Raw genomic sequence first — 17,902 nt, 5'->3', positions numbered from 1 at the left:
CTGGTATACTAGTTATGAACTTGCAAAGTATCTCCTTCAGAAAAACATTACTCTAGTGGGCACCATAAGAAAGAACAAGAGGAAAATACTAAAAGAGTTTGTGAACAGTAAAAATCGTAAGGTGCATTCATCCTTGTTTGCATTCCAGAAAGACATGACTTTAGTGTCGTATGTTCCTAAAATAAAAAAAAAAAATTTAACCTCTTATCTACAATGCGTAACGACAAAGCTATTGACCAAACAACAGGTGAGGCAAAAAAAAAAAAAAAAACCTGAAATAATAACATTTTATAATTTGACGATAGGAGCTGTTGATGTGGTGGACCAAATGTCTACAGCGTATTTATCTACAAGAATCAGCAAAAGATGGCCGATCGTTCTGTTCTTTACACAGCTAAATACTGCTGCAATCAATGCTCGAGTTTTACTCCAATGCTCAAAACATCCATCCTTACAGCACAGTCAGTTTCTGAGAGATCTTGCAACAGATTTGCTGAAAGACTACACAGTGGAGAGGTGCGCTGTACCATGTCTCCCTCGACATTTGCAAGAAAAACTATCTCCCAAGAGCAAAGAACCTACTGCTAAAAAACAGAAAGTAATTGAGAGAAAAAGGTGCTATATTTGCCCAAATTCAAAGGACCGAAAATCTAAGATAATATGTACAAAATGTGAAAGAAATGTCTGTGGAGATCATTCTGTTTTAACATGTACCAATTGTACAAAAAACTTGGTAAGTTTTTTAAAAAAATTCTATACATATATTGAATTAAATTAGAGCTCTAAATATTGTCTTAAATTATGTTGTTAGTAAATGCTTAATGGGGTGTTTAATGACCTGCATAAAATATAAATCCATAAACGGGCCTCTGAGGCCCGGCGTGAGCACTTGCATACATACGATTAGCGCGAGTAACGCCGGGTTAAGTCTTGTGTGACTTACCTAATTTAATTTGATCTGTTGGTACACATAGTTTTAATAAAATCGTATTAAGGGTTAAAAGATGCATTCTTAGAAATTGGACTCAACTATTAAAATAATTACTTCAGAAAAATACAATTACTTCATTGAAAAAAAAAAGTGATATACATTCCAAAAACCATAATTGATCTGCGTTCTGGAGGGCAAATGTCAAATGTGAAAAGTGTTAGAAATAACTAAACATAATCCTTATGTACTTTCTTGAGATACTGTGTGGTCATAAAAAATTCTTGATATATTCTCAACCAATCTAAATGAAATTTAGAAAAAGATGAGAATGCTTGAGCAGATATGTAGTTCAAATACTAGTAAATTTGCAAATTTTGCATTCTAAGCTAATTATGTAAGTTAACTTGTAACTAATCATTTCTAAAATAAGTTATAAATAAATTACTAATATAACTCACTTGACACTGAGCACTGCAATACCAATGTTTTCGACAACCAGAACAAAGGAACTTCGCATCTGAAATTCCACAACCCATGCATCGAGGAGTGCTGCTATTTGACGTAGATGGCAACGGTGCTTTGCTGACAGTGGAGGAAACACTGTTACGAACAATATGACCTACATATGGCATGGAACTATTACTGCCAAGCAAGGATGAATATGATAATGTTTGGCGTTCCTACAATGAAAATAAGGAATAATAATTAAAAAATGGTCACAGCAATAAACACAAACTTAGGACATTAAGAAAATTAAGACTCAGTCAATTGCTTTGAATTCAAGAGCTGAATAATTCTAAAGAGTAACAACATAAATTTAGAATAATATATTTATTTTTTATATAAATATCTGGTACAGTATGTTTGTAAGTTAAAACAGTTTTATAAACAAAATTAAGTATCTATAGTGTGTGACACTTGCATGAACAAAATATGAGAGGTTGTAAATGAAAAATTGTTGACCTATACTTAAAGATAAGGTTTCTGTCAGTTTTGCTACACTACTGTCATGGTACTACACGATTCCATTTCATTATATTTCTTTGAAAATCAGATTGTAAAATTTAGATTAATGTAATAAACAATACTCACTTCTTCAGTCTTACGACTGTATATCTTCTCTACACTGGTTTTTAAAGACCTTTCATGATGTCCAGTATCTAACTTTAGTTGCTGGCTGTTGCTAGAAGCATTAGACTTCTGAGACTGCTGCAGTGTCGTGGCAGGTGGTACCACCATAAAACCTTGTCTGTTTGTATGACCATTAGTGGATGGCCTTTTCTTTGCCAAAAGTGCATCTTGAGCTTTTACATGGTCGGGTCTTAAGTCAATGGAACTTGTAGAGATAGACATGTTTCTTCCAATCTGCACACTGCTCCATGCTGAATAAGAGTTACTGGAAGTGCATTTGGGGCTAGATACTGCACGAGTACTTTTAAGTGTTTCTATGCTAACTTTTGATGATCCAGCACAAACTTCAAATGACTTAGATACTTCTGCTTTGCTATCTGCAATATTATTTACTTTATTTAATATATTTTTGCCTGTTGACTTCAGTTAAAAAGAATTTCTGAAGACAAAAATATAGATGATGGAAATTGTTTCAAACAAATTTTGAGATAAAAGTTAAATTTACCTGTATGAGTAACAATCAGATCAAGAGGATATTGTTTCTGAGAACTGGAGGCTTGAGAACTGAACACAATTGGTCGAAGTTCAGGCTGTAGAGAAGGAGGAGACACACTAGAGCGATGAGCATGACTTATTTCCTTTGTTAACACTTTTTGCAGAAGATGAGGATGATGCATAGAAACTGATTTTCCTACAGTATGCACTTCCGATACTGGAGACACTGAATGATTTGAGTTGAAATTAGATTCTTTTGTGGATGAAAGAGTCTTTTGGAATATTTGTAGGGACTGCTGTTGATGATGATTGTTACATTTCCTGTTTCCTGTTTTTTGATCAGATGTTGAAGGTGACCTGAAATATTTTAAAACCATTAACAAAGGTGCTTTTCCCCTAGTAGTTCATAAATACAGTTATGCCACATATCTTCAGCTTACCAAGTCCAGAAAAAGATTTAAAAGTTACAGATATAAAAAGTTTTTAAGCTATAAAATGTATGCTGGGTGAGAACATGATCAAATACAGCAAACTAAATTACTCAGTAATTCAATTCTAACCATGACTACACATATGCATTTTCATTACTTAATTATTTAGAAGATTTGGTTAAAATATCAAAAGCCCTTCTATGTGAGAGTGGAAAAGGGCACTATAAAATATACATTGCACTGTGTTATTTAATGTTGTAATCTTTGTAATTTATGAATTATAATTTATCTCAATATATGCAATATAAATGCATATATTATATAAATGTGTATACACATTATTTCCTATTTTCTGTGGTTTCATTGAGCAATATTAGTTCTTGGAATAGATTAATTCTAGGCAAAAAGGTACTACTACTACACTTGTAATTATTATTATTTTACAAAATATATTTAAAAACTAATGTTATATAAACTAATGTCCTTTATTATTATTATTATTTTTTTTTTTTTTTTTTTTTTAATTTTGTTGCTTTCTAACTTTACAAGAAAATTTCTTTCAAAAGACTAAAATAAAGCTCTAACTTATGTAAAACTGGCTCTGCTGGAAAGCCCCATCCCGTCAAAAAAGTTTACATATATTGACATACTGGTAATCTTTCCCACAAATTTATTTGCTCAATTTGAAAGTTCTGCAAATTTTCTAATCAAACAGCATTTTCTACCATTTATTTTGTTTTACTGCTGGTAAGGTGTGACACTGATTGAAGCAGATGTGTAAAAACAGTCTTTTCTGCTCGCATTGCATAAACTGTGTTTTCAGTGTAGTAGTAATAGTAGAAGACTCAAAAGTTTCTTAAAAAAGGAAAAATGCATGTCAGATAGATCATAAGATTTGTGCTGCATGTGGATAAAGTACTGTTTCTTATGACACATTTCAAAAGTGGTTCGAGATGTTTAAATGCAAAAATTTCTGCCTTGAAAAATTATACCCACTCTGGATGACCATCCGAGTAACATAACAGCGGGGTCTGCATCCCTAAAAACTAATGCTTTGTATAGAGTAGTGTTTCTTAAACAATGGGTTCTGACACAAATAAGGTCACAAACCGAAATGTTGGAATCGCAAAAATATAATTCAAATACATGGATTTAAAATAATATTAATCATAATCCCATCATTATCTTTAAATTGATATATTAAATTTTCTGTACAATACAAATATAAAATTATAATACCAGCTAAGTTGAGCTGTAAATTATATTTATGCGCTGAAAAATACCACTAACATCAAAATAGCAGTATTGCATTGCAATTTCAGCATAAGTTATTTCAGGATCAAAATATGACGCAAATGCAGTAATATTTTGCAATATGCAAAATCATAAAGATGTAGTCACTGCAGTTATTGTGGTGATAATGTTTTTCCAGTCTGCTGTTTCCGTTTTATGGTAACAATGCAAGAATAATGCATTATTGTATTTTACTGTTATATACAAATAGGGATGGTATTCAAATAATTGTTACGAGTGATATTATTTCATTCATATTTTAAGATAAAATAATTTTTACCCATAGATAAATAGTTAAACTTGAGTAACATAGGTAGTGGACACACATGGCAGTGTTACAAAATCTCTAAGCGGGATCTAAAAATCAGAAAAAGGGCATCTAATATGCCAAAATTTGATAGATATTTCTCTAATTTAGCTTTACGTTCAATTGTGATGGCATCGAACAACTTCTTTGTTTAATTTGCAATAATGTTTTGGTTATAGAGTGTATGAAACCATCAAATTTAGAAAGCATCTTATATCCAAGCTTCAGTAAACAAAAAGAATATTTTAAACAAGTGTTAAAAATCTTCAAACGAAGAAAACTGATATTTTGAGAAATTTATAAAGTTTTATATTTGATTGCTAAAAATAAAAAGGCCATACACTATTGGAGCAGCTAATTGTATTATCTTCTGATAATAAAATGATAAATATGGCAACGAAATTCGGAAAATTCCTTTGTCAAAGTGCAGCGTCAGCAGTAAAGTTTTAAAATTAGCAAATGTCTTTTCAAGCAACTTGTTACTAGACTGGTACTTCTCTTCTGCAGTGGCCTTGGCGAGAATGCTGATCTGGCATGTTTCTGTGTTGGCAAGATGCTTAATGGTTACTGATATGGCATATGTGAGAAACTGAAGCTTAACGATGTAACTGGTTTTTCATCATAAAATACTCATTACATTTATTATTTTTGAACAAAATCATAAATTCTAAAGTATTTAATTTATTATAGCATACAATTTTATTAGGAATTTTTTAAAATAGCACCATACATAGACATATCAGAAAATTAATTTTTTACAAACTGTAATTATTCCACTTGATGACCACTGTTTTTCCCATGTTTAATTACTTGTCACACCATCAGACTGAAATAAGTTCCTTGCTCCAACAATAAAAAATCTGCAGTAGAGTAAGAAACTACTATATTTGTGATCCACTAAATCAATTCTCAGAACAAAGACCTTTCTTCTTTTTATTAGCTGCTGACATTACATTTCCAAATGGTTTCTTTTCCAACAGTTAATTGCACATCATGACCATTTTCTCAAATTTTTTCTTTTAGTGAAATAACTTTTCTTGCAAAAAAACTTGCACTTATTGAAAACAGTAAGTATATTAAATATTTGTAGTGAAAAACCGTGATAAGTTAAAAGTGAAAATTTTTATTAACCAAAGAAATGTAAACTATGAACATGCATGAAAAACCGTTATATGTAATATAAAACGTAGAAAAAACATATATGCACAGATTGGTAAGCGTTGAAAAAGTTAAACATCAAAATCCATCTGCATATCACAGCTCACTACCTGATATAAATGGATTTGTTTTGAAAACTGTGAACCTCTTCATAAAGTTGTAATACTTTATTCATTTATATGAAAGGACTAATACATTGGTTTAAAGTGCTTGTTTGCTGATTTAATAAGTTAAAGCTTTCACTTTTTAACTGAAATGTATTTTTAAAACATTGTAATACATATAAATATAAAATTCTGAAGTAAAATTAGTTTTGAGAATTTTTTTAATATGTTTCATATAGAAAGACATGGTATACACTTTTCTGTGTCTTTATAGAATAATCATATGCTCTGCTGTTAAGTGAACCATATTCAAATATTTGAACAAAAAATAGCTTTAAACCAAAAATTTAGCTAAAAGGTTAAAAAAACAAATTAAAAAACAAGTAATGATTTTTGACATCAAAAATGTCTTTAGCACAGTCTTTCCAAGATTTTTGGAATGTTGTGTCTATTACTGTCATCACTGCAATATGGCGTTTATAATTATTCTAATATAGATATAATATTTTTAATTGAATTTATTCAATTCCCATTTGCTCATAGGTCTTTAATTTTTTTCATTAATGGTCCTTAAAAGTACTTAATTTCCTTATGCAGAAATGTGTACGAGCCCTGTTCAAGATTAATATATATTAATAATAACAATATTCACAGTTTATACGTATATATTCATTTCAATAACACATCATAACATTCAATAACACATGACTCTAAAATTGTAAATGGCAAAAGCAAACCTGATGCTAGTTTTGAAACCAGAGTTGAAATATATTGAAAAAGTATATACCAATAGGCATCAGTAAATAATAATAATTTATCACCTTGAATTCTGCTTAATTTGAATTCTTTGCAGCTCCATTTATAAATTTTTAATTGAATTTATGCTCCCTTTAATACTGATAAAGTTTTCAATTACTTATTAAAATTAAATCAGAATTGCATTGAACATACTAGATGTTCTCATTAGTCATCCGAGGTCAAATGTTCCAATTTCACATGTATAATTTCACTATTATGATAAAACTGATTATACATCATACAAGAAGGCATTTTGCTAATTTGAGCCTAGTGTTTAACTATAAATTTCACTAAATATTTTTGAAAATATCATAACGTTATTTACTTTACTTATATAGAAAAGAAATCTAAAATATAAAACTTTCAAATGCATGCATCACCATCAAGGAAATAATTTTATTAATTCAGAAACAAAACATTTTAATGAGAAAGTCATGAAATCTTTAACTTAACATTACTGACAAATTATACAATTTTAAATGTATCAATACAGAAAGTTTAAAAATGTTCTTTGTAATAATATAAAATCTTAAATTTTACCTGCAGGTTGTTGGACTGTAAATTGCTTCTTTAGAAGAAAGAACTTTATGCAGTATAGTTTCTGTTGTAGTGGTACTATTTTTCACAGTTCTCATGTCAACACCATAGTTTTCTGTAGCTTTTGCAATCATAGCTTCAACAGTAGGCAATTTCTCACCACAATGAGGACTTTTACTACTGTCAGTAGCAATAACTGATGTTGGAACATCTGTTTTAACTGTAGCATGATAGGCTAATTGAATGACTTGATGAGCTGGGGACATTCGTGGCTGTGATTCTGCTATTAAAATAGTAATACTAACATAAATAAATAAATACAATCTACATTTATCAATAACATATAATTTTGCACAATAAACTCTTCCCAATCACGAATTTGACAAACATGATTTTGCACACACGCATTACCTAAGTTGTTTCTATTTAATTTGTTGAATGCTAGAATTATATACATAAGTGGTATACTGCACAGCATCAGCTGCACTGCCATATAAATACACTCTTCACAAGAGACCACTCGTGCATGTGGTTTCTGCTTGGCACTGTCAGCTAGGTGAGTAACCCAGGCCAAGTTGTGATCATTTCAGAGGTATAATCACATATTTATCACTGTTTATCCTCTTCTCTTTTTGCATTTTATTTTCAGAAATTCAATACTGCATCTAAATGGGAGAAGATTAATAAAATAGGGAAAAGATGCAGAATTATGATGTTATCTCAGAAATTTTAAATTTTGGATAAATAAAAAAATGGTACATGTTTCATCGCTTGCAAGAGAACCAGCAATAAACAAATCAAGCAAAAGAACAATACAGGAGAATGAAGCAATGATCTGGTCTACTGCCAAAGCTTAAAGGCGTACTTCGACAAAGATTTCTTGTGTTTCAAGAAAAGTTTCACAAATGGAAAAAATATCAATAGCTTGAACAGATGATCAAATTAACTGAAGTTGTGGATGGTGTTGCTATTTGAAACAAAGCTTTAGGTATGTTTTCTTTTGTTTTAAATAACGATGACAAATCATCACAGAAAACTGACTTTCGTAAAAGCAAAAGGTGGCTTGAGAACTTTAAGCATTGTTTTAATTTTCACAATATGAAGCTTCAGGCAGAAGCTGACTACAGATAAAGCAGCAGCAGAAAAATTCAAGCCCCAAGCTGTAAATTTATTTAAGAGAAGAACAAATTCCACACAAATTTTGAATATGGATGAGATGAGCCTAATTTATAAGAGAATGGGAGAACAAACCTCTATCACAAAATACATGAAAGGTTGCCCCAGGTTTTTAAAACTTCTAAGGATAGACTCACTTTTTTTTTTTTTTTTTTTTTTTTTTTTTTTAAAGGGATATGCATCTGGTGACTTCAAGTGCAAGCTTTTTCTTATTTATCGATCTAAAATATTTCATGCTGTAGGTTACAATTTTAAGCAGTTGCACATAATGTGGAAGAGAAGTAGAAAATTTTGGATAACGAAAGCCTTCTATTTTAATGAATGGTTTGATAATTCGTTAAAAAATCAAACATTGCTTTTAAAAGTAAAACCTTAGCTTTGAAGTTCTAATTCTCAATAATGCTCCAGGAGATGATGATGATGAAGCCTTCAAAATATTATGTCCAAATGCAGATGTTTTATTCCTCCCACCTAACACTGCTTTCTTATAAAACAAATGGATCAAGAGCTCCTACAAATATTCAAAGCTTATTTATGTGAACAATGTTTACATTTCTGCTTATAAAGGCCAGCATGAAGAAAAACACTACATGCTAATGTTATTTTAGAAGCAATTAAGTAAACTACTGCATAGAAATGTTTAATCTCACATGGGAACAAGTGAATTCATCAGTGCTGAACGATTGCTGGCATTTCATGGTGAGAAGTTGTCAGTTTTAAAGGATTTCCATTGATTGGAATAAAACCCAAAAAATTATCCAAATTGCATATGCAATCCTGATGAAAGATTTTCAGATATAGGAAAGGAGAAATACAGGTATTAATCGAAAATGGTAAGTCAGAAATGGCAAATGAAGAATCGAATGATCTTTTAACACCAGCTGACAATAAAAGTGCTGATAGTGAAAAACAAGATAATGTGCATTTAACTTACAAGAAATAAATTGTTTATGAAGATACAGGAACTGTCTTATTTTTTAAAGCAAAATGCTACCCACAATTGCTATCAACCTTTTCACTTTATTGAACACAGGAACCGACTATGCTTTGGTGCTTGTACCATGTGACCAGCTCACCTAAGACATTTTGTAACAGAACTGATCCAAACAAAGAAGAAAAGGATATTCTATAAGGGGCATTCAAAAACTCATGACAAAAAAATTCAAACATTCGCATCAGTCACTGTCTCAAGCAAAAATCCCCCCACACACACGTTTGGCAAGGGTTTATTGTATACCATTTACATTTATGAACTGTTTCAGGCAAAGTTATAAAGTAGTAGCTGTGCAAGAAATCTCAGGATTAATTGAGAAATGCTTTCATTCTGAATTTATATTGAAGCCTTTTTTTCAAAAGTATAGAAATATAGTAAATTTTAAAATTTTCATGCAATGAATAAATAAAGCCAAATAATATAAGTCTTGATTTCAGTTTAATACATATCAATAAATATGCAATAAACCAACTCTCCATTCAACTTCCACTTTGATAGTTTTAAAAAAGTAGTGTTTTCAAGCATTGTTTCTCGTTCATTATTGGGAATTTTTTATCATTCCTGAATTTATAAAAAACTTTTTTTGGCATATCAGGGAAACTGATCTTTGAACTTGAAAGGAATTAGAAATAAATTTACTATTCACACCATAGTTCTTATAAACTGACACCAGAATCAGCAAGAATATGACCAGGAAATTTTAGCTTCTGAAATCGCAAGCATTTGATAGCTTTTTTTGCAGATGATGATAGCAATATGAGTTTTTTGGCTGTGTTTTGAACTTAACTATTATAATATGAATTTATTGCCAGAGCCAGTATATTTTGAAAAATACAACTCACACTGGTATTATCCATTCCCAATATTACAATAATGATTGGCGATGCTTTTCTGTATTAAAATTTCATTGCAAATTATGTATGTTGGAAATGCCAGAAAATGAAGCAGTTACCTAACTCACTGATACTTACTTCTGATATAAATATGCATTTGTGGATTTCCCCACAATATTTGATGACATATTTTAGAATTTATATATCTGCTACATAATATAGTTCTTTATAAATTAACCTTTACTTCTTAATAATGAAATATTTAAACATTTTCCTACATTATAGGCATAATAAGAGTATAAAAATATTTGGAACATTTAACCCTTTGCATTTGAGCGGTGCCTCTCAGGCACCACTGCATGTGATGCGATAACTCGAGCGGTGCCTGAGAGGCACCAATCGAATCGATGTGTTTATTTGTGTTTGACCTAAGGGATATTGCTTGAAAGATCTACTTGGCCTTTTGTACATCATATTATGAGGTGTCTGAATAGCTATAAGGATGTCTTATCTGAAATAAATGTTGTCTTTGCAATGCTTATGCAATTAAATGTCTTATTTCAAAAATACTTGCGACAGCGGGTAGGACTGTCTTCGACATCAGTTCGAACTCAACCTTCTTGCCGATCGCAGTATTTCTTTCAAAGTTACTGAACCCAGTAAGTATGGAACACGATGAAGAAGTTACTTCTAGCGAAGACGAGTTTAATTTTTCGGTAATGACGAACGAAATTACATCACTACATAGACAGCTTGCCCATGAGAACAAAGACAGAAGTGATAAAGATAATGACGAGGTTAGAGGAGCAAGAAGACGAAAAATCTGAATAATTGATAGTTAATCTGGAAGCAAAAATGATTGTGCACACTGTCCATTTTGAAGGTACATATTGAACCTTCAGAATGGACAGTGTGCACAGAATCCGAAGAAATCCCCAGAAGAATACCGTTTGTATCCGGTGAAAGACAAGTAAGACCGCACGTATTTGCACACATAAAAGAACCAATAGATTTTTTCAAATTATTTTTCACCGAGGAATTAGTTACTGACCTAGTGCAGGAAACTAACAATAACGTTGCAAGGAAGGTGGAAGGGAAGACCTTATCATCTCGTTCTATATGGCGATCATGGTACGATGTAACAGTTACCGAATTTTGGGCGTTTATTGAGGCAATCATAAATATGGGGACAATGCCACTGGCAAACATACAAGAATACTAGTCGAAAAATGATATTAGTTATATTCCGTTTTACTCAGACACGTTTACGAGAGACCGATTTTGTCAAATATTTTGGAGACTTCACCTCAAGACAATACCCTCAGAAAACACAAACCCTAGAACCTGTTTGCAGTTAGTATCTGGTTTCCTCGAGTATATAAATGAAAGGTTCTTGAATTATTTTGTACCTGTAGAGCAGATTTGTGTGGATGAGTCGACTGTCAAATTCAAAGGCTGCATATCATTCATTACGTACAATCCAATGAAACCTACAAAATGGGGTATTCGGGTTTATACGCTTGCAGATTCAAATACCGTCTTCATTTGTGCTATTCTGCCATATTATGGATCTCTAACAACAGAAACTTTAATAAGACCCGATCTACCGGTATCAAACAGAATAATGCTACATCTATATAAAATGATACAGGATTAAATTCCCGGTGTTCAGGGACAGACACCACATGTTCACGGACCGTTATTATACGAGTTACATATTGGCAGAAGAATTACGCAAACAAAAGTGCCACTTAAGTGGGATGATCATGACAAATAGAAAGCACCTGCCATGTGAAATACGAAAGCCAAAATTTGAAAATCGAACCACATGTGCATATCATAAAGGTAATATTTTGGTTTTTGCGTGGAAGGACAAGAGGATTGTGCCGGCTTTGACTACTTGGAATAATGCGGGAATAACTCCTGTAAGAAGAACTCTATGAGGCGGTATTGAAGTCGTTATAAAAAAGCCCAATGTTGTAAATTGCATCAAATTTATGAGTGGTGTTGATCGAGCTGACCAACTGGCTTCGACATATTGTTTTTTAAGAAAATCTGTAAAATGGTGGCGAAAACTATTTTTTGAGAGTTTGGAGATCTGCTCCATCAATTCATACATTCTTTATAAATCAGTAAAGAAGCAGAGAAACGAATGGCTGCTTACTCACCTACAATATTTGAAGACTTTAGTGGATCAACTGAGAGGAGACTTTCGACAAAAACAACCCAGCACAGCTTCTACTTCATACAGCATTTTTTAAGCGATCCGACTAAATGGGAAGTTGCATATTATTTTGATGGGAAAAAAAAAAAGATTGCAAGGTTTGCTCCCAAAGAACGTCCCAAAAGTGACAAACTGTATACTACTGTGACACATGCCCCGACAAGCCAAGGATGCATATTGGAGATTGTTTTGTAAAATATCATACGAAGCAAAATTTTAGAATGTAATGTTTAATACATACGTTTCATTAAGTTTAAAAAAATATGTATAATGTTAAAATATACGAGTTTAAAGTGTTTTATTGTGTCAAAAATTATTTTAAGTTAACAATAAGGAACTCATGATATAAGTGGGAGTGGCTGATTACTCTCGAGTTGCTGGTTCACTCGACAGAAAAGCGCCTCGAGCGCAAAGGGTTAAGAAAAGATAGAGCTATTTAACCAGATCATTTCAAGATATCCTTCATATCTTTGCAATTCGCATCAGCTGACAGTATACAAAGGTACTAGAAGGCGTTCATACATTAAAAAGAGAAAATACCTCTAAAATTTATAATGATGAGTTGAAGCTTTGATCTTCTGAACTATTAACAATTTTACAATGCACCAAAGGACTGGATTTGGATGAGTTCATTAAGTTCCCTTACTGGTTACTATGGAATGCACCATCATAAAAAGTGATTTTATTGGTAAAAGTTTCAAAGTAAGAGAGTTGTCAATATACCTGTCTTCAGAAATGAGTCTATTGCATAATCATGAATATCCAGAAATCGCTGCATTCAAATGTAACAATAAGTAAGATTACAGAGAACTGTTATATAGGAAAAGCACTATCATAATTCCAAGAACAATTAGAAAATATTCATTTAAAATTTGGAAAATATGATACATGAAGTCTTAGTAAACAAAGAAATATTTATTTGCCTCAGCTTTATAAAACTAGGCTTCATTAAATTCTTTCTTAGGACTTTAGATAAAAAGAATATGGATTCTAAGATCAGTTTTCTCACACAAGCAAGTTTCATTGCTTGGTTCTCTTACTACTGATAGCTGATGATCGGGGAAAAAATGCTGCATTTATATAAAGTAGTGCGAAATCTATAAAAATACCCAGAAAATGTTATGAGAGTTTAAATTCAGAACGGCGTAAGTTTAGTAATTAAATGAACGTTTTAGTTTAGTAATTAAATGAATGTTTTAACATGATCAAACTTAATATATGTAAAGAATATTATGCAGCATAATCAGCATCAGCTTTTAGTGATATGAAAGGCAGGATTATGGAAAGTTTATATGAACCTTCTGATTGAAGTGGATGTTGTGATGACGTTGAAGGTGATGATTGTTGCTGACTGGAGGAACTTCTGGATTCAGATGAAGTATTCTCCCTCCGAGAACGAATCCAGTCCCGAACGTGATCTTGCACATTAAAGGCATAATCTTTGATCAAACGTCTCAAGACTTCTTCTTTGTATCTGCATGAATTAAAATTTTGTAAGAGTCACTCGTTTTTATTTCGTAATATGAATTCTAACGCATGCAAAATATTTTCAAACACATATTACATTACGTAATTTTACATATTTATATGATTATATTCACAACACAATTTAGTAATTTTCTTAGTTCCTACATGTATAACAAATTCTTTACAAGCGAGTTTAATATTGCTATGAAACAAACATTATATATTAAGAATCTCAAGTTTAATACAATTAAGAGATTAATAAATAAATCAATTGCTACATTTCAAGAGTACACCTGACTGTATTTTAATCAATTCTGTTCCATACTTTATAACATGGCTAGCTGAGGTTTAAAATATCATATATTTCCGAATATAAGCCAAGAGAATTTTTTCTTACCACAAATTACCCGAAATTCAAATATTTACCCCAAATTCAAAACCTGTACATAAACTGAAATGGGGGAGGGGAAGTCCTGTAATGGTTAAACATGTCTTGTTGCCAAACAAGTCTATCAAGAGGAATATTTTCCAATTAAATCGCTATAAAGTAAAACACCAGAAGCCAACAGTGAGAGTTTTAACTCCGGTAAACCTTATCTGAAACTTGCACACTTTTTCTATTTGTTTCCTGTCTTGTATACAATCTGTGGTATGTGTACTAGTCTCGGCATTTTATTTTTTGTCTGAAAGATTAGTGGAAAGATAAAATTCTTATATGGCAAATTTCAAACTACAGGTAATGCATTTGCTGAAAACTCGTAACGACAGTATGGCTGCTCAGCATTTCTCCATAAATGAAAAAATCAACAGTGGAAGGAAAAAACATCTTGAATTACAGGGTTTGTACACATTTCACGGAAATTAAGGACCATTAATGAAAAAAATTAACCCGCGGGAAGGCGCGTGGGGTGTATCATACCCCACCTCTACAAAAAAGTGGAATATCCCTAACTTGTGAAACTGAAATTCTGTGCTGCATTCAGTAGCTGAGTTTCTAGCAGTGGTTGACTTTCAGAACTGCTTTTCCTTTGCCTGTGTGTTTCAGAAAAATATTTATCGGTATTTTGTTGCAACTGGGGTATAACACACCCCACGCACCTGATAATTTTTGCATAAAAAAGCGCTGATACTGAAGAGAATTTTTAACAGTGTTATCTTACCTAAGATTTTCTATGGAATAGGTGCTTGGGGTGCTAGGGCAGGGGAGTTGATCCACTTGCGAGATAAATTGAATACTTTGCAGAGAAGCTGGATGCTGGCAGTTACGAGAGTCTTCAGGACAGTCTCTACAGAGGTGGTCTGCCTCCTTGCTGGTGTCCCGCCCCTCTCATTCCAGTATAGTTTTTATTATAAAAAATTTTTACTTTCGAATAATTTGGTTGATCATATAGATATAAATGAATGTGTTATTAAAAGTGAAGCGTTTCTAAATTTCGATGATGATTGTATTCATCCTAGTAATAAGATTTTGATTCCTTATGACTGTGCATTTCTCGAATGTCAGGAAATGAATATTTTCACAGATGGTTCAGGACTCGAGGGGGTATTGGAGGTGCGATTGTAGTATTCTTCTATGGAATTGAAATACAAAATTGGAAATTTCGTTTAAATTCTATGAATTCTGTCTATCAAGCAGAAATGTATGCTATTCTTGAAGCTCTCAATTGGATTAAAGGCACATTGAAAATTAGATATAATATAAATATTTATTCTGATGCATTGTCAGTGCTACAGACCCTCTCGGGTCCTGAAAGTAAAAACTCTCTTGTATTTGAAATAAAAAAGACATATGCACAATTGAAAGATATACATAATATTAAGCTTCACTGGATAAAAGCACATGCAGGATATGAAGGGAATGAGAGGGCGGACGAATTAGCTAAGTCTGCAGCTGTGGATGAAAATGTGATTATTAAAAATATCCCAGACTCTAGAAGAAGGGCCACCTCTACTCTATATAATTATGTATTGAACGAATGGAAAAATAATTGGGAACAATCTAATAGAAACTGTGGTTTACTGAAAAATATAAATATTGAAAAGAAAATGAAGTTATATAACGATATAGATGCCAATCAAATGCTTACGGGACATGGACGCTTCCCTGCATACTTGAAACGTTTTGGATTGCAGGACAATGATAAATGTAATATTTGTAATGTCACTGGAGACTCTATGCATTTCTTTGAGAACTGTATTATTACTGGGAGTGCAAGGGATAGATATCAAAAATATTATAGAAGTGATTTCAAGAAAAATTATAAAAACTTTGTGGAATATTCTAGACAAATTATGAAGATTGTGAATAGCTCAAGAGAAGCCATAGGAATCTATGTGTGAATGGTGTTTTTGTATTGTATTTGCTTGGTTATGTGTTGTCTTATTTTTATTTTCTAACAGTTCTTTATTATTTTATTATGTTCTTTTGTGTGAATGTTTAAGGTCCAGTGATGACATGAAATTCACTGGTCGTATTTATGATTTTGTTTAGTTCTCTTTTTTCTAACATTTTTGTTACTCGGTTCCTGGGGCTTTTGGTTTCCCGGGATTCATAGTTTAATATTTTATTTGTTTGTTTTTCTTTGTTAGTTTTTTGAGCACGGCCGGGTCTCTGGCCCCTCGTTTGTTGTTAGATGGGCCGGCCCTTGTGATAAGTCATATGACCAAGTGTTCTTGGTTGGGTGGGCTGAGGGCTGCGCCCCCCGTTAATTCACCCCACGCACCTGTCCGTGTAAGTGCTTTTGTGACAATATTTATTTGAGAAATTTATTTCTGTGTATAATTATTTTAATATTTATTTGAGTGAAACAGTAAATATTTGCACTCGTAAACGATTTCAAAGTGTTTGAAATCATATTTTAAAAGATTTTTAATCTTATTATGGCAAATGGAGATGGAATTACTGTGAGAATTATTAGAAATTGTTGAAAGTGATGAAGATTGCATTTCGGAAACTGAAAATGAAGATAGGAATATTTTCTACACTGTTTGGGTTTCGGAAAAAAAATTAAACATTAATTTCTTATGTTCCTAAGAGAAGGAAAAACTGTTCTAACGCTTTCAACATTACATAACGATGCTGCTGTAGATGATACTCCTGGAGAAAAGAAAACACAAGAAATTATATGTTTTTATAATATTACTAAGGGAGCAGTGGACACTGTGGATGAAATATCAGCAAGTTTTTCAGTTGATAGAATAAAAAGGAGGTGGGCAATGCTAATTTTATTTTCTGCACTAAAGGTTGCTGCAAATGATTTTCGAATTATAATACTTTCAACTGCTACTCCACCAACCAGATACTGAAGCCGATGCCTATTTTTGAGGGACATAACATTACAGTTAAAAAAAAAAGTACTGAACAATGACCAGATATTAATACTTTATTTATATTCAGAGACTTACGTACTGTGTGCAAAAAAAAAAAAAAAAAGAGCAGAAGTTTCGACGAATAATTCAAACGAATATATGAAATTCGAAACAACTAAGTATAAAAGATTTGATGAATGCTCTTGAGCCAGGGACAGAAGAACTCAAATGCGATGTCTAAAATGAGAACTTTCTGTGCCAAGAACACATGAATGTATTTTATTAAGTGTAAACAGATCAAATAAGGATTGTGTATTAGAGAAGCAATAAGACCAAGGAAATGATTTTTATTTTATTATTATTTTTATTTATCTTAATTTTAACTCTCTATAAGCTTATTTTGGAAATTAATTTCTTATAACCCAAGTATTATTCATGTGTTATAAAAGAAAATAAATCTCTACAATTAAATAAAATTACTTTTACCGTGTTTTAAATATTGGGGTATATGATATCCCACGCGCCCACTCTAGTAACTTTTCTTGACGCGCCTTCCGCCGGGTTAAGGACCTATGAGCAAATGGGAACTGAATAAATTCAATTAACAATATTATCTATGCCTGAATTTCAATTTTGTATTAACATAATTATTAATAAGTTTGAGAATAAAATAAACTTTATTCAATTTATCAAGTAGCATTTAATATTTAAACT

The 17,902-nt window shown here is 31.9% G+C and overlaps 1 protein-coding gene across 4 annotated transcripts in view; it reads right to left on the bottom strand.

Annotated features, from left to right (window-relative positions):
- The window catches only part of LOC118196809 (uncharacterized), a 151,751-nt gene that overhangs the window by 14,280 nt on the left and 119,569 nt on the right, over positions 1-17,902 (bottom strand). For 3 of the 4 annotated variants that reach the window (XM_085817514.1, XM_085817516.1, XM_085817517.1), the window contains 5 exons: positions 13,711-13,886; positions 7,189-7,468; positions 2,568-2,914; positions 2,024-2,439; positions 1,390-1,611 (listed from right to left, as the gene is read on the bottom strand). In XM_085817514.1, coding sequence (XP_085673640.1) covers positions 1,390-1,611; positions 2,024-2,439; positions 2,568-2,914; positions 7,189-7,468; positions 13,711-13,886 — 1,441 coding nt within the window. The remainder of the gene's footprint in view (positions 1-1,389; positions 1,612-2,023; positions 2,440-2,567; positions 2,915-7,188; positions 7,469-13,710; positions 13,887-17,902) is intronic. The other variant, XM_085817515.1, reaches the window with a different exon arrangement.

Source organism: Stegodyphus dumicola, chromosome 5 (assembly GCF_044657685.1).
Source record: "Stegodyphus dumicola isolate Sdum_Otavi_A_Nest chromosome 5, ASM4465768v1".
Lineage (NCBI taxonomy): Eukaryota > Metazoa > Arthropoda > Arachnida > Araneae > Eresidae > Stegodyphus > Stegodyphus dumicola.
The sequence above is the reverse complement of the archived record's forward strand: the minus strand, read 5'-3'. Positions and strand labels throughout refer to the sequence as shown.